At 43.0% G+C, this 22,598-nt stretch overlaps 1 protein-coding gene across 1 annotated transcript; it reads right to left on the reverse strand.

The window, feature by feature from the left end:
- Nucleotides 1-1,659: 1,659 nt before the first annotated feature.
- Nucleotides 1,660-22,325, reverse strand: LOC106901640 (melanocortin-2 receptor accessory protein 2-like). Its single transcript, XM_014964503.1, has 8 exons — nucleotides 22,239-22,325; nucleotides 21,187-21,239; nucleotides 17,136-17,226; nucleotides 15,801-15,926; nucleotides 12,622-12,724; nucleotides 11,670-11,819; nucleotides 5,761-5,860; nucleotides 1,660-2,216 (listed from the first exon to the last, which is right to left on the reverse strand). Exons 6-8 carry the CDS (start codon nucleotides 11,794-11,796, stop codon nucleotides 1,823-1,825), a joined length of 621 nt encoding a protein of 206 aa, XP_014819989.1. The 5' UTR covers nucleotides 11,797-11,819; nucleotides 12,622-12,724; nucleotides 15,801-15,926; nucleotides 17,136-17,226; nucleotides 21,187-21,239; nucleotides 22,239-22,325; the 3' UTR covers nucleotides 1,660-1,822.
- Between the last annotated feature and the right edge of the window lie 273 nt (nucleotides 22,326-22,598).

The following is a 22,598-nucleotide window of genomic DNA, read 5'->3' on the forward strand; positions in this document are numbered from 1 at the left end:
ATCTCGGGAAGAAATTCTTTGCTGTGAGGGTGGTGAGAGCCTGGCCCAGGTTGCCCAGAGAAGCTGTGGCTGCCCCATCCCTGGAGGGGTTCAAGGCCAGGCTGGATGGGGCTTGGAGCAACCTGGTGGGAGGTGTCCCTGCCCAGGGCAGGGGGCTGGAACTCAATGGTCTTTAAGGTCCCTTCCAACCCAAACCATTCTGTGATTTTATGATCTTAAATCCACACGTTTCCTTTCAGTTAAGGACATCCTACAGAGCATTCCTACTCCCAGTCCAACACAGGATTTGATCCTGGTTCCTCTGCAACCCCTGTGCTTGCCATAAACCCATTTGGCCATTAGTTACCCATCTCTTGAAGAAGCTGAAACATAATTCAAGTACTGGTGAGGCTCAGAACCTTACTCCTTCTCTCTGTGCTTGCCATAAACCCATTTGGCCATTAGTTACCCATCTCTTGAAGAAGCTGAAACATAATTCAAGTACTGGTGAGGCTCAGAACCTTACTCCTTCTCTCAATAAGCTTCACAGTTGAAATTACACCTATACAACCCCTTAACAAGCCCTCCTCTGGGACAACAGCAGTAGCTGCAACACCAGCCCAATCAAATACAAGAAGAAGATGTTAAGTTTCAGCTTCCTTCAAGTATTGGTGAGGCTCAGAACCTTACTCCTTCTCTCAATAAGCTTCACAGTTGAAATTACACCTATACAACCCCTTAACAAGCCCTCCTCTGGGACAACAGCAGTAGCTGCAACACCAGCCCAATCAAATACGAAAAGAAGATGGAGCTGGTGCAGCTCAGCTCTGCCTTTGAAGCTGGTCCCCTCAGCAGGTCACAGCCTACGAGCCCTTCACTGGCCCCACTAGTCAGGAAAGTGCTGCTCTAGAGCCAAAAAGCACAGGAAGGTTCAGCCTCAAAGCAAAACATAACACCAGCTTGACCTACCACCACCACGTGCAAGTAGTAACTCTATTGGCAAAAAGAACAGATTTCATCTGAGTTTCCTGTGATTTAGCTACCAAATCCTGCACTCACCAAACTGGAATTTCGTGTCAGCCATTTAAAAAAACCCACAAAACAAAGCACCAAACCAAAACGAGATCAAATTACTGTTTGTGTAGAACACTAATTGCAGATCATCACCGGGCAGCTGTCGGAATATCACTCTGAAGTGCTATAATTACAGGCACCAATTTTCTTTTCCTCAGCAGCAGGTGGTGGTAGCATTTTGTAAAGACTGCAACCCAACAATTTAACAGTAAAGGTATTCCCTCTGTAAGCTTTGTGACACAAGTTTAACCTGCACCGAAAAGCAGGTCATAAAAGCAGGAATCAGAAGCTGAAGTTAATGCCAAGCAGATGTCCCTTACAATGCTCCATTTCAGGTGTCCTTTTTGGGAGCAGCAGAAGATGCAGAATCTTCCCAGGGGTTTCCCCATTTTAGTCTTTAATTTGAGGTTGACAACTTTTCTTGGCTGAGGAGTTTTCATGCACTTCCCAACACTAGGCTCCAGCCTTCACAGTCCCTGCAAGTTCTTACAGTATCCTTCAGAAGCTAGATACAAGCAGTCATTCAAAAATAAACCAAAAAAAAATAATCAGGAAGTTAAAATAACTCTGGGCAGAAGGTTCAGACCACAGAAGGCATCAGAATAATGCACTCAAGTGTTTTATTTCCATCTAAGTTCTGTCAGCACAACCAGTCTTATGGACAATAAAAAGCAGAGGTCTGAAATAGCTTCCATCAAAATACCAGAAGGTCACAAAAGGCCTTAAACCACACAACAACGGGAACATCTCCCTTCAAACCAAAGCCTTTTCAGTCAAGGACGCGGTGGGAAGACTGCGCCACCGATTTGCTTTCCAAAATGATGGGTGGCTCGGAGATGAGGAGATTGTCCTCACCCAGCGAAGAGTTCTGCTCCGTGTTCACAAAGTTCGGGATGTTAAATTTGGTGTGACAACTGAGGTCCTCCTCAAACATCCCACTGCTCCTAGGAACTTCCTGGAAGTGGATATTAGTCTCCAGACCTGGACCTTTCTGATTTTGTTTTGTTTTGTCCAAATGTTCCACTTCATTTATGCAGAAATGGAAAAGGGAGCGGGATTCTTCAGCTATTTGCCGAGAAAAGACCCTCTCTGACTCCAGGGGTCTTCCAAAATCTGCCACAAAACTATTCATGCGAAATCTTTTTTCGGAGGGCTCTGCGTTGCTAAGGAGGAAAAAGAAAAACACAGTCAGCACGGAAGTAGAACTATTTAGGATAAGAGAAAATGCCTCAAGTTGTGCCAGAGGGGGGGTTCAGATCGGATGGTAGGAAAAATTTTGACACTGAAAGTGTTATTAAGCATTGGAATGGGCTGTTCCAGTGTCTCACCACCCTCACAGGAGAGAATTTCTTCCTGAGATCTAATCTAAATCTCCCCTCTTCCAGTTTAAAACCATTACCCCTCATCCTATCTCTCCACTCCCTGATAAAGAGTCCCTCCCTGTCTCTCCTGTAGCCCCTTTAGGGACTGGAATGAGGTACTGGGTTTGCCAGTGAACTGCCCCAAGCCCCCTTTTCTGGCCATCTCCCAGTCCGTGATGCTGGGTTCTGGTCTGTGGGATTTACAGTTAAGCTCTGGGTTGGATGGGGCTTGGAGCAACCTGGTCTGGTGGGAGGTGTCCCTGCCCAGGGCAGGGGGTTGGAACTGGATGATCTTTAAGGTCCCTTCCAACCTGAACCATTCTGTGACTCCATGACTCTGCCCACTGCATCTGAGTGCCCTGTCAGGGTACAGACCATTTTGCCCAATATACTCTTCTAATAGGGGTTTACTGGTTTGGTATTGACACTTGAGATTCTGTATACTAATAGGGGCTTACTGGTTTGGTATTGACACTTGAGATTCCTCTATAGCTTAAACACCCCTCTCTCAACACTCCCTGAAGTGACCTGGAGTAGCTGGCAAATCAGGGAAAGGAATAAGTAGCCAATCCTTCAAAATAGCAGGATTTGGCATCCCAAAGGGGACTCGGGGGCTCTGAACAGATCCCTGGTCCCAAGCCAGAAGTGCTACCACAAACCTGAGAAACCTTCCCTGGATCAGTTTTTCAGAAAACACATACGTGTATCTGTAGAAGGAGGTTTTGTTTCAGTGGATCTGCCTGTCTCCGAGTCAATTTCACCCCAGAATCCTTAACTGAAACCAACTGATTTCTTAAATCAAAGTCTCAGTCATTTTACCTTTACTGCAGCGAATTGCACAACCTGCCTCAGTAGCTGCATGAAGCTTTGAGAAAACACCAGCCAGTATTTTGTGCAGGTAAGTCACAGGAACGTATGAATTTGCTGCACAAATGCATTTTTAAGGACATTTTTAAAAGCAGGAACGAACATAGCGTGCTACTTTCTCCTGAGTGCTGAATGAGACTACTTTTCAGGCAAAAATTCCAGAAGATTGTCAACACAAGCTGATGTTCTACACATACTAATGGGCAAGCAAACAAAAGAACAGTGCAAAGGGGAACCATTTACACAACTAAATAAACTTCTACCTCTCCCCATCCTGTATCTTGACCCTTTTCTTTTCTGGTCTAAGGCTGTACCCAATTCTGAAGAGCTTGTACAATTTTCAAAAGGATGTGCTATCATACCCCTTTATATGGAGCCAAGAAAAGCACACTACTAGAAAAATCAGAGTACTCTACTTTGGATCCATCCATCTGAACCCAGCTACACTTCCCTCTCAAGCTAATGGCACTTTAAAGAACAGCCAAATTGACTTAACCCAAGTCAGAGACACGTCCATCAATCAGCCTGGCTTCCTCCCAAGACCTAGGAACCCCATTAACATCTATTTCTAAAGGAGAGCTGCAAGACAGCCCGCTAATGAAACCATGAGTCACCAAGAATCCAGGCAGGTATAAAGAGAGAGGCAAACCAGAACCACCACCTGCACTGGTAGCTGTTTGTGTTCTCCAGTTTTTATACACGTGTGTCAAAAATAAAGAGGAAATAACACTATTCTCTACCCGTAGCATAATCCAGTATCATACACATCGGGTTACCAAATCTCAAAAAAATAGTGCTCAAATTTCTTCAGGGTGCCAAATCAGCATACATCATAATTGGGCAAGTGTTCAAGGATGCACCTCCCAAAGCTGCAAAAGAAGCTTAAAATAAATACAGAAAAGAATAACTGGGCTCTGTGAGAAACTGGACTGGGACCTAACAGGGTCTCTTCAGCAACTGAAGAAAAGTCTTATTAAGATTTAGATCAGAAGGGACTTCTGGAGGTCTCTAAGCCTAATGCCCTCCTCACGGCAAGGCCAACCCTTAATACAGATCAGGTTATCTGGATGGAAAAGTTGACCAAAAAAGTTGACCAAAAAGAGGTTTCAGAAACTCCCTAGGCAACCTGTTCCAAGAAAATGGATGAAGAAAGCAGAAACACAGCAGGAGATTCCAAGAAGCCCTCTGCTACCTGAAAGGACATTTTTACAAGTCTACAAGCTTTTGACAAATATCCACATTAAATTCTCTTTGTTATACTTTTGGTTTCATCACTTCTTCCTCTCTCATTATTATTCACGTGGGGTACAGGCTTAGATGCTCAGCTGAGAAACAAGATCTCCAGGGAAAAGAGGCCTCACACCATCCCTTACAAGGACTTGGGATAGATTTGGGAGCAGACTATGGCTACTTTAGGACAGTCTGTAAGGGAGGCAAAAAATACCAGCCATGAAATTCAGCAAGTCAGTTCTGGGAAGCTGAATTCTTCTGCCTCTCTATTTCCTTCTCACAGAAGCAAAAGCTGAGGAGCACAGAAGAGGTTCACGATAGACGTGTGTCCCCTCCCTAACACGGCCCAGCCCCTGCAGATGTGCTATTACCTGAAGTTTCAGACCTAGTCTACATCTGACTAAATAGCAAAGGGCCCTCAGCAGACAGAAACAGGCTGCTTTAGGAAGTGATAAGCACCAATTGCTTTTCACAATCAGCTTCTCATCATCGCTACCTGCCTGCACGCGATCGCGCTCTCCAGAGAGGCTTTTTATTTCTGCTTTAGGGCACACAAGCCTGAGAGGAGACACAGGTTCAGACTTTCTCAGAGGAAGGGACTCTGACAGCCCACGTGCTGCACAGACACAGATAAATGGCTGAGGCAAGGCAGGGGCTGCACATAGTTATCAGCTGGAAAGAGCTGGGGACTCTGGTGTTAAATATGGGCTGATCGGTATTTCAGCACCAACTGCAATTTCTCCGCAGAAACGAAGACACTCTGGGGAGCCACAAGTTTAAGGGAAGGTTTTGTACATACTACCAACATCTACTTTTTGGGTTTGGACACACATCCACGTGGAAACCATCCAACTTCTTTAATTTAACATCTGCACTGCATTTTATTTGTATATACTCTGTCAATATTAGCTCTGTTCCACTCCATCATAATGTGAGCCTACCTAAAATGACCCGATTTCTTCACAGAACAGTAATCTAAAACCACCTGTTTAGCAGCCTGTCTGCCTTTTACCATGAAAATGCACATTCCCTTTTTCCTGCGTGCCTGCAGTTCTGGTTTTGAGTGCCTGGAAGTGCTTGGAAGAAAGATTATTTGAAACAAAGATAGATGACAGCCTTTCATGAGAACAGAGTAGGACGAGGTGGTGCTGGGCCAGCGCAAGGTCAGTGCTGTCACTGCTGCTTTGGGGGCTTCGAAAGAACATGTCGCAGGTGGGATTTGTTTCCAAATTCCACTTTTTAGACTCACTCTTGATGTGGTGCTCCCGTCTTCGTCAGCAGGGTCAGGACAAAAAACATGAAGATGACAAAAACCACAAGACCAACCCAAAATCCAATCACAATCGAATCTGGTGGGGGGAAAAAAAAAAAAAAAAAAAAAAAAAAGAAAATTTTTTTTTATGTTCTCCTTTAAGTTTTAAAATATTAAAGCTAGGAAAAAAAAAAAAAAAAAAAAAAAGAGAGAAAACAAGATGATCAGTATTTCACACCTGCACTTGCAGAAAGCTCCCTTCCACATACAGCACAGCTGCAAATCCCAAAAGATTTTGCATCTTATTCCTGGATTGCAAAGAGGAAGAACAATCAGATTTATCTTTATACAGAAAGCTGCCACTGAAGCTCTCATTTCTAGCCCCAAATTTTACTGATGCCTGGACAAACCAGGAACAAAATGAAATTGGGAAGGCACTGAATTCTCTTGGTTAGTAAAATAAGAGCAGCTCCCTTTGTGACGCCCAGCCCACGTCAAAGCATTGCTTTGGAATCAACTTCAGTGCTAGAACTCAGAAAAGAGAATTACTTGATTTTGAGCAATAACCTCTTTGTCCCTGTAGAACTGAACCGCTATTTTAGATGATTTCTGGCTGAGACCATTAGGTTTCTAGGTTTTGATGGATTTCTTTGACACAACAGGTTTAAGAAGATGTAGCTCTCTTTCAGTGGTAAGATAGAGTTCTGAAATAAGTGGAACAGCAAATAGTTATATCCAAGATCTATCCAAGCTTTGCTTTGGAAGCAACTTCAGTGCTAGAACTCAGAAAAGAGAATTACTTGATTTTGAGCAATAACCTCTTTGTCCCTGTAGAACTGAACCGCTATTTTAGATGATTTCTGGCTGAGACCATTAGGTTTCTAGGTTTTGATGGATTTCTTTGACACAACAGGTTTAAGAAGATGTAGCTCTCTTTCAGTGGTAAGATAGAGTTCTGAAATAAGTGGAACAGCAAATAGTTATATCCAAGATCTCAACAAATATCAATAACCAACATATACAATACATTTTGTAATACTTTTTGATTTGGGTTTCCAACTCGCCTACAGAAAACTGCAATACAATGTCAGGGGAACCAAACACATTTGGAAAAAACAAGTTAAACCACCAGTTAATTAAAACACCAATGTAATAGCCAAATATAGAAGCAATTAGCAAAAACGTGGAGTTTTGCCTGTGTGCATAAAATGTACTTACTGTTCTCATTTATGGCAAACTGACCCATAGATAAATCACCAGTCTACTTAAAATAAATCTATGTCTGTTTATGCTTTCTGAGTAGATCCCCAGTTGCTCCTGAAGGAGGCTCAACAGTCAATTGATAAGCACAGCCCAAAGTTACAAAGCACCAACCCAAAATATGACCTGGTCCAGGACCCACAGCACACAGGTGCTTTTTACCTGTCATTTTAGTTAGTTATTTTTTGTCTATGCAAATATTCAGTGTATGTTAATTATTTTTTTTAATATAAACATGCAAGAGGGAAGTCTTGGGTCATGACAGATATCCTACCTACTCTTAACCTCTCACTGCACATCTACTGCTGATCCTTGAAGATCAATGGCAGCTGTAGAGCTACGTCTGACCCAGTGCAGAGCACAGAGCTTTAGCCACTGTGTTGAATCTCCTACAGGACTAACTAAAGACACCAGCAAACAAGGAACCAGCTATCCTGCCTGGTGCTTGACCCCAACAGTTAATCACGCTCCCGCTGTGAAGTATCTTCCACCTTAAAAGGCAGATCTGGAAACTGGAAATCAATTCAAACCATTTGCTCTTTGTGAAGTCAAAGTGCCTGCTGCAACTTGAGATTTTCTCCCTGTGAAAATACTTTATCACAATCAAGTCACTCCTTAATCCCTTTTTCTAGTAAGCTAAGGAGGTTCAGTTTCAAGTCTCTCACTGCAATGTTTATTCCATCTCTCCTCTCCCACATCTCCCCCTCTCAACACCCTTTGAAAAATATCTAGAGGGTGGTTTGAGTATAGGTTTCCATGGTGGGGGGAGGGAGTCTGTAATACTCTTTCATGCTTAAAGCATATTGGTATGAGTTTATTTCTGTAATTCCATGCATTATGAACCTTTAATTACTTTCAGAATCATTCATTCTATTAGTATAGACTATTCAGTGGCTCAAGATGTGTTGTGTGTTTGGCTAATACACAATAGCTCGTGACTATCTCCCATCCTACCAGACTTTGAACTACCTGAATATTTAATCTAAAAAGAAATACTCCCATTAAAAAATTTACTGCTTAACCATTTATAGCTACTATTACCTACCAGTTTTTCAGTGACATGCAACTGCATTGATAAGCAGTGTTATTCAAACATCCTTCAGTGACATGCAACTGCATTGATAAGCAAAATGTAAAGTCTGATCAAGTAAGATGTCTTCAGAAATATGCACCTACATTATATTCATCAAGCTGAAAAACATCACTCATCAACTAAGGAAAAAACTTAAGAAAAAATAATAATAACAAAAAAATAAAATAAAATCAAGATTCTGATATACTCCTCCTCACAAAAATCACACCTGTGGCTGGTGTTTCCCCCACCTCCAACAGAATTCTCAAGTATATTGAACCTAGAGCTACATCTTCCTCGATTTATTGCGGCTCCTCACGCACTTACAACCCTCCGCTGCATCAATTACATTCTTGGGATTTGTTTAAAATTAAATGGTGGCCTGAGTTCTCTTCAGTATTTAATTTAGGTCTCACTAACTTAAGTGCAAATTATTGAAACAAACTAACTTCTAAATATTTATTCAAAATAAACAGTACATAGCACAACATTTATTCAAGAAATATAGTATGTAGGACTGCATCTACAACACTGTCCCGAGTTACAAATAGATTGGGAAAGTATCCTGCAACCTTCCCAAGTTGCAATATCATCCTTCCTTTCCTTCCCAAGACAGACTCTTTTGTTTTTAAGAAATGCATTTTTGTGTATTAGATTGTTTTGTCAGTATTTTTTTTCCAAAGGTTACTTTGATAAATTTTACTTTGCTTTCAGAAAACAGGCTTCTGAGTATATACATTGAATATTAGGAACTTCCACTTGCCTACAATTAATTAAATCAACATTGATGTGAAAGTGGCCTCCAACTTTTTTCTCTTGTGGAGTTCATCTTACCTTATGGTTCAAAACAGTGGCCTCACGTTGGGTGAAATATTTTGTGTATCATAAATAGATAAACTGAATAAAAATAAAAACCACACACCCCTAATTTTAAGACAGGTCAGTGATGTTTTACAGCTGGCCAACTGCTACTGCCAGCCTGCAGCACCCAAACTGGAGCCTGGAATGTAAAGTCTGATCAAGTAAATATAAATTGAATAAAAATAAAACCCACACACCTTTAATTTTAAGACAGGCCAGTGATGTTTTACAGCTGGCCAACTGCCAGTGCCAGCCTGCAGCACCCAAACTGGAGCCTGCTCCCCCTCCAACACAAGTTACAGCCATTCATTAACACCCCTTCTCTGGTTTTGCTGTTTTCCTTTCTTTTAGACTCTTTTCTGGACACACCTCCCCACCAACTGGTCAAGGCCATTTATCCCTTTGTGTACAACATACAGCTGAGCCAACAGCACTATTTTAACTCCACACTGTAGCCACCTCACCCAAGCAGCCTCTCTCATTGCTTTCACCTCAGTTTCCGTTACTGGTTTGAATTCCACCCCTATCACCAAAGTTATAACAACACACCAGAAGGAGACAGAGTATTTCCAAGTGGTAACACATCTACAAAGCCCCAACATCACCATTTGTGCCTCTACAAAATTTATGTTTGTTATCAGAGGCTTAAAATAAGCCTACTTGCAACTGTGCCAAAGGCTGTAAGATTTAAGATTTCTTACGTGCAAAAAAAACCCAAAACCCAAATCAATGAATAAAAAAAAAAAAAAAGATTTGTCAGTATTCACAGCCTCCCTCCTAATACAACCCCAGTGTAAGCTCTTCTCCTTCCTCCCCAGGTTAGGATTTTAGTGAAGTTAAATGTCTGTCCACATTCCTCGACAGTCTCAACTCCGCTGGAAATAGCTAGAACAAGAGACAGATCTAGAACATTCCATGTCAAGAAATATCATGGCATCCACAACACAGACATAGACTGTTCCTTTACTAGATTAAACTTAGCCCTCTGAGAATACAAAAAAAAAAAAAAAAAACCTGAAAAAAAAAAGCCCATGAGCTTATGCATTCCCCAATCCAAAGGTAACTGTTTTTTTTTTTCTCCTCACACTCACTCTTTGACACACCGAGCTAAAAAGAAGGCACGTACATAACACCGCAACTAATCAGTGATCTTTGTAATCAGGTTTGGCCTCTGATTAAGTGGAAGAATGGAATATAAATTAGAAACATAATAAAAGCTAACCTACATTTTTCAAGTACCTAACATTTGTAAAAATGCAGACAGTAATCATTAGACTTTGGGGAAAAAAAAAAATAAGGTAAAATACAATTCAGGCTAAAAAGCAACTTCTGCTCTAGTTCTTTTAAAAGTATTAAGAACTTCATCAAGTTTCTTCTGACCCTTAGTCTTCCCCAAACCTCCTGACTGTGCAGAGCCAGAGAGATCAGCCTTTCTGGGCTACTGATTGCTGCTGCGAGCATTCAAGAGGAATCAGAATCCTCATCACGATGGATGAGGCAGACAGCAGGTATCCCACACAGGACCAGTGCCCCAGCACTGGATGGAGACCCTTCCCCAAGACTTTGAAGACCAGTGCTCAAACCCTCTCACAGCATATCCAGCTCAGAAACAAAAAATTGGAATGATTTCCTTCTCTTTGGCATGGGCTTGCAAAACAGCAGAGGGATACAGAGATGTTGAGGGGCCTGGAGCATCTCTCTTATGAGGAGAGGCTGAGGGACTTGGGTCTTTTTAGTCTGGAGAAGAGAAGGCTGAGGGGGGATCTGATCAACACCTATAAATACTTCAAGGGTGGGTGTCAGGAGGATGGGGCCAGGCTTTTTTCAGTGGTGCCCAGGGACAGGACTAGAGGAAATGGGCACAAACTTGAATGTAAGAAGTTCCATCTAAACACGAGGAGGAACTTCTTTCCTGTGAGGGTGGCAGAGCCCTGGCAGAGGCTGCCCAGAGAGGTGGTGGAGTCTCCTTCTCTGGAGACATTCCAAACCCACCTGGACACGTTCCTGTGGGACCTGCTCTGGGTGGACCTACTCTGGCAGGGGGTTGGACTAGAGGATCTCCAGAGGTCCCTTCCAACCCTATAGCATTCTGTTAATCTGTGAAGAGTCAAAACTTACTCTTCAAGAGCCTAGACTTGAGATAAGTGTTGGTCCAGCTGTACTAGCCTGTCCCACCTACTGATAGCTCCAGTATTAACAGAATGCTCAATTTAGCACACTCCACTTGTGAAGTCCTAATAATAGAAGTTTCTTCAGAAAGAGAAACTTCTTATTTTAAATCTTTTCTAGCCTTAAACTTATTTTTTATGAAGATAAACAAAAGCAGTAAGGCTGCTCACCACTGCTCTTTTAGTATTAACAGGAACAAGAACAGAGCAAAACACATCATACCAAGCAGTTACCAGAAGCAGCAGCAGCAGCTGTATTTGCTGTTATAAATTGTTGCTCATCCTCTGACTTTCCTCAGTATTGACAAATTTCTACCACAGACAAGAAATCCACGGTTCTCTCATGCACAAGAGAAGTAATCAATAAAAAGACACAGAATCATAAACTATAATAATAACCTAATAAACAGAGTAATAACTCCAACTGGTCAGAATCCAAAAAATTAGAAGCTATATTTTTGTACAATAATCAGTTACAAATGAAGAGTAGGAACATGAAGACGGAGAAGCTGAGCTGCAGTTGAGTGTATCTCCACTGAACTTACATTTATGAGCCTTCAGGCCTTCAAACGACACCGGTCCATACTCATAGTACTCGTACTCCCAGGTGTAATCAGAGTCAGACAAGGCCTGCTGGGAGGTTCTGTTGGAAATCAGCCTCAGGGCAGACATCTTGCACCTAAATAAATACACACCTGTGGATAGGAAATGCGTTAATAGAGACTACACATTTCTAGAGCATCTTTTGATTTTATACAGAATCCTTTCTTATTCATGGGACCTCTTCCTTGCCACTGTTCCCAAGAAGAGCCACTGATGTTCACACAGGCTCTCTCTCACCTGTGCCTTTAAAATGCAGTATCCCATCACACAAGGCCACCACATTCCCTCCCATTCCTCCCCCAGTCTTTGCTGGACAACTACCAGTCAACACCGAGCTTCTCTTCAATGGAAAGAAGAGAATCTACATTCACTTCCACACAGATGCCTTTAAGCTTACACAGGTACAAACGCAGGCTCCTCAGACTGAATATAGCTTTTATAGCTCAAAAAAATAGTAAATACCACAAACCACCAGCCTCAGCAGCTTAGGGTGAACGCTGCCATAAAAACTAGGATGGAGAAATGGCTGGACACCACCAGGTTCAAAGGGTTCCATGTGTTTCTTCGTCTCTACTCACCACTGGTAAGACTGTATCTGGTTTTGGTGTCCCCAATACCAGAAAACATGCTGGGGTGAGTCCAGAGGAAGGCCACCAAGATGGTCAGGCTGCTGAAGGAGCAGATGCACGAGAGCCTAAGGAACTGGGTTTGTTTAGCCTGGAGAAAAGAAGGCTCCCAGGAGACCTTCGTGTTGTCTACAGCTATAATTACAGTCAGAGAGTGCAGAAATGATGGAGCCAGACTCTCCTCAGAAATGCAGAGTAAGAGGACAAGAAGCAATGGACACAAATTGGGAAACAGAAAATTGAAATTAGATACAAGGAAAACATTTACCTGCTCTAGTTGAACATGCTTTGACCAGGAGGTTGGACCAGACGACCACCAGAGGTCCTTTCCAACCTAAATTTCTGTGCTAATAAACAGCTTCAATGTGCCACTGTGGAAGGAAAATAAAACAGGAGTGATTTTTCCCTACAGATTAACCAAACTGCAATGCAACATTAAGCACTGTTAAATTGCCTTGATTGATATTTCTGTCATTACCACAACACTGCACTAGGGATTTGCATTTTGCAGAGTAATTTTTTTCCAGAATATTGAGACAATTTTATGCACACCAAAAGAGAGCACACCTCTGTGCAAAACATCTGCTGCAGCAGCTAGAGTCATCCAATTTGAAATGTATTACAAAATGCTTTCTGTAAAAGCAAATTGAGCTGTGGGTAATTTTGCATTCAATAAAAACCCAGCAGGGCTAAGACTTCATGCAGTTCCTAAAACTATTGCAATTAGTTGTTCCATGGATAATGAAACTTCTCATATCACAAAGTCAAACCCAGATAAAATTTCTTAAAAAAGAAGGGCCTTAAATACCCCTGTCCCTCAAAATAACTGAACCTTCAGTCCTTCCTAAGAACAATTAGATTGACTAAGGCTGTGCAAGTAAAGAGGAGGGCCATATGTAAAAAACAGGAATCAGGCACAAAATGATGAATACAAATTCACCCAGGCAATATAAACAGCTTTCCAGATTTGTAAGGAAGTTCTTTCTGCAACTTTTTTACCATGAGTAAATACTGGCAAGAATGTCTCAAAACAATTTTAAATAAACAATAAATATATGCCCGAAAAAGGAAACTTCACACACAGTTACAATGTTCAGAACCTTGAGCACTTAACAAAACTTGACTAGCAACTGATAAATCCTTTAAAACAAGAAATGGATCTATTTCTCAACTCAAACCCACAATGATCAATTTGCCAACAGGGAGGGGACAAGGGGGAACAGAGAGAGAAGTGACCAACCCATTCATTTGCTTGGGTCAGGATAAGGAGCTTCACATCACCCTCGCTCTCCTTTAGCTACTCAGAAAGCTCCCACAAAGAATAAACAGCCTGAACACGGAGGAAGAAAAAGAGATAGATGATTGTAACGGATAATCCAGTTCACTGCTGAGGATGTTTCCTATCTCCTACTTCCAACCCTTAAAAAACACAACTGTAAGTGGTAAGTGTAACTTTAAGTGACTGTGTTAACAGCAAAGTCCCTCTTTAGCTTTCCCAGTGGCTAGAAAACCTTCTTATATCTTGGAATCAAAGAAAGAATATCTAATTAAGCTTTAGGCAGGCTTTTTTCCCCTTGCTTTTAATAAACTAAGGTAACTGTTGCGTATCTAATTAAGCTTTAGGTGGCTTTTTTCTCTTGCTTTTAATAAACTAAGGTAACTGTTGCCTTCTGGGAGAAGCAAACGGCACAGAGAATAACCTGAAATTCTTGTCCTAGTTTGCTGCCACCTCAGCTCTGTCTGTTGCCTCTTTCAAGACCTTGCCTTTCATTTGAGCAACCTGGTCTGGTGGGAGGTGTCCCTGCCCATGGCAGGGGGTTGGAACTCCATGGTCTTTAAGGTCCCTTCCAACTCTAACCATTCTGTGATTCTATTTTGTGACTGAGCCCTAAGAGACCATCTGGTGTTGCGTGGGGTTCCTGCCATCTTTTTCTGCTCCTCAGTGTTTTGTTGACGATAGGGCTCTTGACAAATGTTATTAGCACATTCCTGTTTAAGGACTGCTTTTCTCTTTCATAGCCTTCTAGAGAAGTCTTTCATTTAAATATTTCTCTTACGGCATCGCCAATGTTCACTGTCACCCCCTTGCTTTTAGTGTTATAAAAAAAGCTGAACTGGAGGCTGCAGGCAGAAAACTTCAGAATGGGGTCTCTGAACAGTCCAACAAAGGTTTCTTCTCCCACCTCAAGATTAATTGGGACACATGCAGATCTCTCTCCCAATTTAGTCACTAGTGTCCATTTATGATTTATGGGAGAACAGATACTTCCAGGACACAAAGAATCTGTCCTGTTTTACTTATAGGTTAGGGCTAGAAGCTCCAGTGTTTGAGTACAGTGTTTGAGAAGCTCCAGCTTGAGTACAAGCATTTCTAGACAAGAAACATTATAGACAAGCCACTATCAGAGGGAGAGGTGCTCACTGAAAGCTGGGTCACCAGCTCCCAGGCTAAACCTTTGCCTCAGGATTTGTGGGAAATATAAAAACGTGCCTCTAAACGATCTAAGTTTAAACTTTGTCCCAAACTAGCTCACAGCTCACTTGTAAGCTTTGTCTGTCCAAATGCCTCCGAAACCTCAGCCTGAAATATGTTAAAGCAAACCTTTTCTACTTAAAAAAGCCAGCCTTGTACAGCGGAACAAGGACCAGCACAACTAAAGTAGCCAACACCAAGGCTTTGCTTCTCCCGAAGAAGAGCAAAGCAGGGTGAGCTGGCATGTTAGGGGCCTGTCACACTCATCTGCTGGGCTGCTGCAGCAGGTCATGGAGGGACTGCGGGTGCCAGGTAAGGTCTTCTGGGAAGGAATTCCACCAGGAGATGCACTCAAGAGCTCTTTCTGCCTGGAGTGGGCAGCAGTGATTCATCCCACAGCTCCGAGGCATGACAAGGAGCTCATCTCATTGAACTTGCTGGGGGTTTTTTGAGGGGGCACAGGAGTTGTTTAATGCAAACATGAAAGGCCCTCTGTTGACTTTGACATGTATGGATGCAGACAGCCTTTCCTCACCCTGGCTCATTTCTTTCAGGAGCAAGTAAGTGAGCAACAAAAAGCTTTGCTTTGATCACTCAAGAAACCCCAAAGCAGGGTTGTGCTCAGTGCTGCCAGCCAGGAGGTTCAGGCAGGTCTGTCTCCTAGAAACTAAAAAAAAGCAAGCGCTCATGGCCGCCTTCTGGAGCACTGGTTTGGTCTCTGCAGATGAAGGATGTTGACAGGTGCCCAGCCACTCCCCATGGAGACACAACCACAAATTACACCTTCATGAGAACTTGTTTGTAACCTGTGTGCAAGTTTGTAAGGTCACATCTTGCTTGCCAGTGGTACCCGAGCAAGTCAATTTGACCAGTGGGTGAAATTTACGCAAAATCCACAGCTTTGAAGTGCAGCAGCAGACTTTGCTTCAAGCTGGACATCATCAGCACACTGTGCCATGCTTGCAGCCACTTACCTTCTAAACCGAATCACTGCAAAGGCAAAACTGGACAGACACTGTATCTGAAGCACAACTTCATGGCTAACACCACCGCTGGGGCCACCAAGGCAAGTTTGCTTCTGTGTAGGTGTAGAACCTGACCTGCATACACAAGAATAAATCCACGTGGACCTGTCAATGTACTGTTCATTTCTGGAGCAAGAGAAAATACCAATATGGTATAGAATCATAGAATTGCCCAGGCCGGAAGGGACCTCCAAAGGCCATCTAGTCCGCCCCCCCCGCAGTCAGCAGGGACACCCCCAACTAGCCCAGGTTGCCCAGGGCCTCGTCGAGCCTCTCCTTGAATATCTCCAGGGAAGGGGCCTCAACCACCTCCCTGGGCAACCTGTTCCAGTGCTCCACCACCCTCACAGTGAAGAACCCTCTCCTCATCTCCAATCTAAATCTGTTCCCCTCCAGCTTGAAGCCATTGCCCCTCGTCCTGTCACTACAGGCCTTTCTAAACAGGCTCTCCCCAGCCTTCCTGGAGGCTCCCTTCAGGTACTGGAAGGCTGCTATTAGGTCTCCCCGGAGCCTCCTCTTCTCCAGGCTGAACAACCCCAGCTCCTTCAGCCTGTCCTCGTAGCAGAGGTGCTCCATCCCCCTGATCATCCTTGTGGCCCTCCTCTGGACCCTCTCCATCAGGTCCATGTCCTTCTTATATTGAGGGCTCCAGACCTGCACACAATACTCCAGGTGAGGTCTCACCAGAGCAAAGTGGCAGAATCACCTCTCTGGACCTGCTGGCAACACATCTTTTGATGCAGCCCAGGATGCAATTGGTAAGACACAGGTAGACACAGGCGACTTAGTAAATTTTAAATTAAAAACTACGTTTGTTTTCCACATATTTCCATAGAGTCTAAGCACTTTACAGTCTTCATAGACTGAACAATCAAACTGTTGGCCCCTTGCAAACTGCGAAGATCCCAAAAGCCAGGCAGGAAATAAAAGGTTCGAAGTGTAAGAAGTTCTAGTCTGCAAAAGATCAGCATTACCCCCTGCTCCATCAACTAGACAGTACAATTAACCCAGAAGCTTTTAGCTATGAGAAGTTAACAACAGTATTCTGCATGGGGGAAGAAGGGAATCACCCACCACCACCATATTCCTTTTTACTCCATCCCAAGGAGGAAGAGGTGAGGTCAGAGGGAAAGAAGTCAATGAGGAAAGCAAACACCAACTTATTTACTCTGTGCTGCGTTGAGCTGAAAGGTAACACAGACCCCATCTTTCTAAACCCTGCTACACGGCTGTTGCTTTGAACAAGCAATGAGATGAGAAAGGAATCTGCAGGAAATACTTAACCAATTGTGTCTTGCTAATTCTCAAGATTGTAGATGTGCAGGATTTGAGATCAAACTTGTGGTCTTTTCAAGGGAATATCCACTCTTCCTGTCTGCAATAAAAGAGAGGAAAGCAAGCTATACTAAGCAAGAAAAATAGAAAGATAACTGAAAACTGGCTGTACAACTGAAAAAAAATTTAAAAATCCCAATCATCCATATTAACCATGAGTGTATAACACCTGGGTCCTTTCTTGGAGAGAAAAGAAAGTACCACTGTTAACACTGGCTATGTTTGTGATTGATGCTTACCCACAGCACCATATGCATAAGCCATTGCACTAAAATAGAAGGAATGATGCAGGATTCATCACAAAAGGTCTTTATAACAATGGTGAGAAAAAATGCTGCTTTAGCCCCTGCTTATTCTGGGAAGTAAGGATGACAAATAACAAAGTCAGACATCTGTGCCTCATACCACTCTAGTACACATCATGTAACATACCTTTTATTATCCTTGTAACTGTGCAATGTAAACTAGACTCCAACAATAAACTGCTTAAATACCAGGCATATAAATTCTCATTAAAAGATCTTATTTTCCATGTACTAATGCTTAATGTCTTGCACTGCATGTGCTGCAACATAAAAGGAGGTCTCCACACTATTATAATCAATTTGCATCTAATAGTATAGCTACTGTTTGTACTTGATTTTATAGCAAAATTTAACAAATAAAAGATCAAAATAGCTTATCAAGTATTTTCCTAAGAGGTAATAATGATACAGGCAAGCACTAATGCCCACCTAGTGGTTCAACTCAGCAGGGGCCACCTGGAAATTAAGCAGAATGTGAAATCCTACCGTATTACGAGTTCAGAGACATGGATTTGAAAACAGATGGGAGCAAACACTAGATAAGCTCGCTCATATACCTAACGTGGCAACACAAAAGCTATGTATTTCTTTTGCTCTTAAAGTGTCAGTCCTGTACTGATAATAAGGGGACATGCAACAGGTAGTAGAGAGCTATAGGGACTTTCTCCCAAGACACACCGAAGCAAATAGCTTAGCTTAACTCCAATACCAAAAGCCTTAAAAATTACAGCCAGAATACACAGTCTTAAGAGACAGTATTATCTACAAATAATAAAGAGGTGTTAGCCATAATTCCGTTTATTTCCTGCAGCTAGGGCAGAATTACACAATCAATCCATCATCTGGCTTCAGTGTAAGAATTTGAGCTTCAGTTGAGCTCAGAAAACATTTCATTTTGACATTCAAGATGGCAAAAAATGTTGTTACAAGAATTCACCCTTCCACCTAAGTAATACATCTCTACACAAAAAACCAAACAGCAGTTATTATTATAGTCACAGTAGAAAACAAAACTAAACCTGCCTTTTAAGCAAGGTCTATTCTTCTAAAGAGAAAACAAATAGATAAAACCACATCTGAATAAGAGGTTTAAATTTCTGAGGAAGTTTTAAAGAGGGAAGATCATCCTTTCAAGAGTTTTCCCAGACGTGACCCAGCTGAACCTCCACTAAAGCCACTTCTGGGGGGCAGCAGGGTCACAGACATGGCTGCAAACACAGCGAGGCTCTGCTCAGAGAGAGCTCTGGGTATCACTGAGCCCATCTTCCTCTCCTCACTTAAAGTTGACCTCCTCTCAGATGTGCATGTACAGCAGCTTCAAAACACACCAGACTAGAAGAAGCCCTATCAGTAAGCACTAAGGTACTGACACTGTTTAGTCCTGTAACATTACAAATGGTACATATAAGTATATTCTATACTTTCCAAAAGAAAAGCTGCCTTTCCCTCAGCTGTTTATAATACTGCCAATTTTAACCCTTTCACACTACAAATTTTTTAACCTTTCAGAGGTCCAAGTGTGATCTGTTATAGAAAACCCTCAAGTGAAACAGCTCCAGCATATCCACTAATGAAGTAAATCATACAGCAAGTTTGCAACTGACCTACCCTGAATGCCTCTGCTTTTGGGCTGCACTATCTTCCTGAATTTTCCCAGTTGGCAAAGCAGTCTTATTTTTTTATTAAATATCTCGCTTTATTAGCTTTATTCCCACAGAAGGCTTAGCACTGAGACGGGGATGTTTTGCTTTCCTTACTAATCCTGAAGTCTGTCAATCCAAAGCAAGAGAGAAAAGAAAGCTTCCCCCCTCTCTCCACACCCTTACTGATCAGCCCACTGCACCAACTGGAACGGCTCCATCAGATTAAGAGTTGTTTTTAAAATACCTCCTATTTGTGTTATCATTTAAGAACCTATTAATAATAATAATAAAATAAAAAAGAAGCCTCAGTAGTAGGGACAGAACAACCACTATAATTTTTTTGTAAATAAAAGATGATATAAACTTGAAAACAACAAAAAAAAATAATCTCACTGTGAATGTATATTAACACATGTAACCCTATCCATAGGGTTATGGGTAAGTGCATTCAGGCCTCATTGCATAGCTCCATTTTGGCTTTGCCTCAGTGGAAAAACCACCAAAGAGCCAGGGCCAATGAGCAGAGAGGAAGCTGAGCACATTTCTCCTCTCCCATTACAAAATAAGATTCCAATCTTCATGTACTGTCCATCTGCTCTGAAGTACAGGCCACGGCACACTTCTCAGAGCATCACTTCTCAGTGGCTCTCTGCACATAAACAGTTTTGTTCCGTTGAAGCCAGTGGAAGATAAACTGACAGAGATGAAAAAAACCTCCAAAACCCTAAATAAAATAGACCATTTGTTCAGAGCTGCTCCCACACTTGGGTATCTCACACCGCAGTTTGACTTGCTATGGTGGATAAATCTTCGGTTTATGCTCTCCCTCACACAGAGGTAATCTCTCAGGCACAAAATATCACTTGAGCTTTTCAATTTGAAAAGTCAGTTATGTATTATGTTTCCTCAAGAACTACCAAAATAAAGTAAGAAAAATACAGCTTCTCTTGAAAATTTCCACACTTGAATGACAAGCATTTTCTGAACTTTAGTAGTTAGGCTACAATACCTTGCAGAGATTTTGCCTTAATCAGTTCAGAGAGAATTTCAGTTACTGAGAGGGAGCTTTCTATTAAAAGTCAAAGTGGTTTGGGATTTTTCCAAACCAGGACTGTTTTTTTCCTGTCTTTAGATCTAATCATTCCTTCCAGTGCTGCTGAAGTAGCAAACAATTCATTGTAGTGCCTCAAATACAAGTTTCTTTTCAGGTAAATCAGACAACAGCATAAGACTGACAAGCACATGTCTGAATTTTCCCATTTTTAATCCCTGCCACATCCCTTTGCTACACCAGGTTATAAATAAGGAACTAGAGACCAAGGAAACATCATTAAAACTGTACAACCAAGGCCCACTGCGGTGAGTATGCAGGATAAAGCCTTAATTTATTTGTACTAAAATTTGTCCTAAAGTTTTGCCAGCATTATTTGCTGGTATTATTTCATTTCAAAGACTGGAAATTTGATTTAAACTGTTGAACAAGCTGCAAGAGTATCATCTGTGCTTCAATTTAAAACCTCTTCCACCACAAAATGTACATGGAAAATCAGCAAAAGAGTAGTCAGTAAATTACTTTCTCCAGTTCTTAATATTCTGGATATTTTTTCCCCTCAAAAAAAAAAAAAGTATTCTCTTGCAATAGCTTGGTTTATTTATAAATTTTTGCTTGTGATTGATATACCCAGAATGTCTCATTATTTTTTGCAAGAACGGAGCCAGACTGTCCTCAGTCAATGGAGAGTTGCCATTCCTCTATCAGCTCTCCAGGTACTTACTCCCAATGGCAAAAAATTATCTAGACTCTTTGATTAAGAACCTGAATAGGAAACCATAAATGGACACGAAAAAAACAAGCAGTATTTGAGGCCATTACCCGATTATCTCCAAGCAAAAACCAAAACATCTATTTATTTCCACAGCGATTACGTAAATCTGCATCCCTGTGTACACAGGCTGTTTGGAGGGAAGTTTTGCTGGTCTGTAATTGATGTGATTTATTTCAACATCTCTGGCAAAAAGGAGGAGGAGAGGGACATGAACTGCCTACCGTACCTGTCACTGTCAGCAGAGGCTGCTCACCAGAGGAAGAGACTGTGAAGATGACACTGTTAGGGGAGAAGGAAAGGAGGGGAACAAAAAAAACAGAGTATGAGAATCAGCAGAAGACTAGGGAAGAGCACATGGGGGAATGGGAAGAGGGCAAGACTGAGAACAGAAGTAATCTAAGGCTGCACGGAGGACAGACATTCCTCCCTTCGCTCTGAAAGCACAAAGGGAGATGTCATCTGGGGGGAAAAAAAAGGCAAAAACCCCACCACAACAAACACACCACAAACTTATCTTGCTTTTCTTGCCTTTTTTTTCTCTTTAGATATTTTAGGTTAAATTTTTAGGTTCATCCAAGCGTTCAGCAATTAGAGCAAAATCCAATATACAATTCGGGGGGGAATGAAATTAATTTTCAATTATTACAAGCAAGCTACGTGCTTCCTAGCTGTTTTGCTTTTGAACACACAGATTTCAAAACATCTGAAGGAACCGCTCCCCTACAAATTCAGAAACACAACACACGAGCTTTCTACAGGTGGCATTTTCCACGTCACACAAACGAACGGTACCACCCCAAGCTTTTTTTTAAAATTATTTTAAACAAAATTAAAGTCAGAGGAGCGCTCCAGACCTTCAGGCTTGCCGAAAACCGACGGGTCGGGGTCTCGAAATCACCTTTTAAAGGCAAAATGACATGGACCTGGGACAGCGCCACCTCAAGCTGGGGCTTTCCACACCGTGTCCAGCCGGGACCACCCACCCACCCACGACCGGGGGCCTTACCGTGGAGCGGGGGAGGCAGGGCCGGGCCGCCCCGTCCCTCCCGCCCTCGTCTCCTTCACTCCCCTCTCCACAGCGCCGTCCCCTCACCGCGCTTACCCGCACCGGCCACGTCCGTGCGCGCCGCCAACCCCCGAAACACCACAAAAAGCGCAGCCCCCCCGCTCCCATCCTCCCCAGGAATACCCTTCGGCGGCGCTGAGGGGGAGCCGGGCGGGATGAAGCCGGTGGGGAGGGGGTGACGGCCGCCCCCTCACCCGCCCCCGCCATCCTACCTGACTAGGCGGCGGTAACGGCCGCGCCGCGCGCCAGCCGAGCCCAGCCGAGAGAAGCCGAGCCCAGCCGGACCGAACCGCGCCCCGTCACAACCAATGAATCAGCAGCAGCCGCGGCGCCCCGGGCGGCATGGCAAGGCCACGTGACCCCGCCCGGGCCAATGGGCAGCCCCGGCGGGAGCGGCCCCGGGTTCCTCGTCCTGCAGGCGGGAGGGAGGGACCGAGCCGTGAGGGCTCCTCACCCGGGTGAGGAGAGTCGGGAAGGATGGCGGGTCCCCGCCGGTTTACACACGGGTTGGTCCGAGTTCCTCCGTGCGGAGCCACTGGGAGTGGGGTCCTGGGCAGCCAGGCCTGCTCCCG

This window comes from Calidris pugnax, unplaced genomic scaffold (assembly GCF_001431845.1).
Source record: "Calidris pugnax isolate Ruff unplaced genomic scaffold, ASM143184v1 scaffold219, whole genome shotgun sequence".
Lineage (NCBI taxonomy): Eukaryota > Metazoa > Chordata > Aves > Charadriiformes > Scolopacidae > Calidris > Calidris pugnax.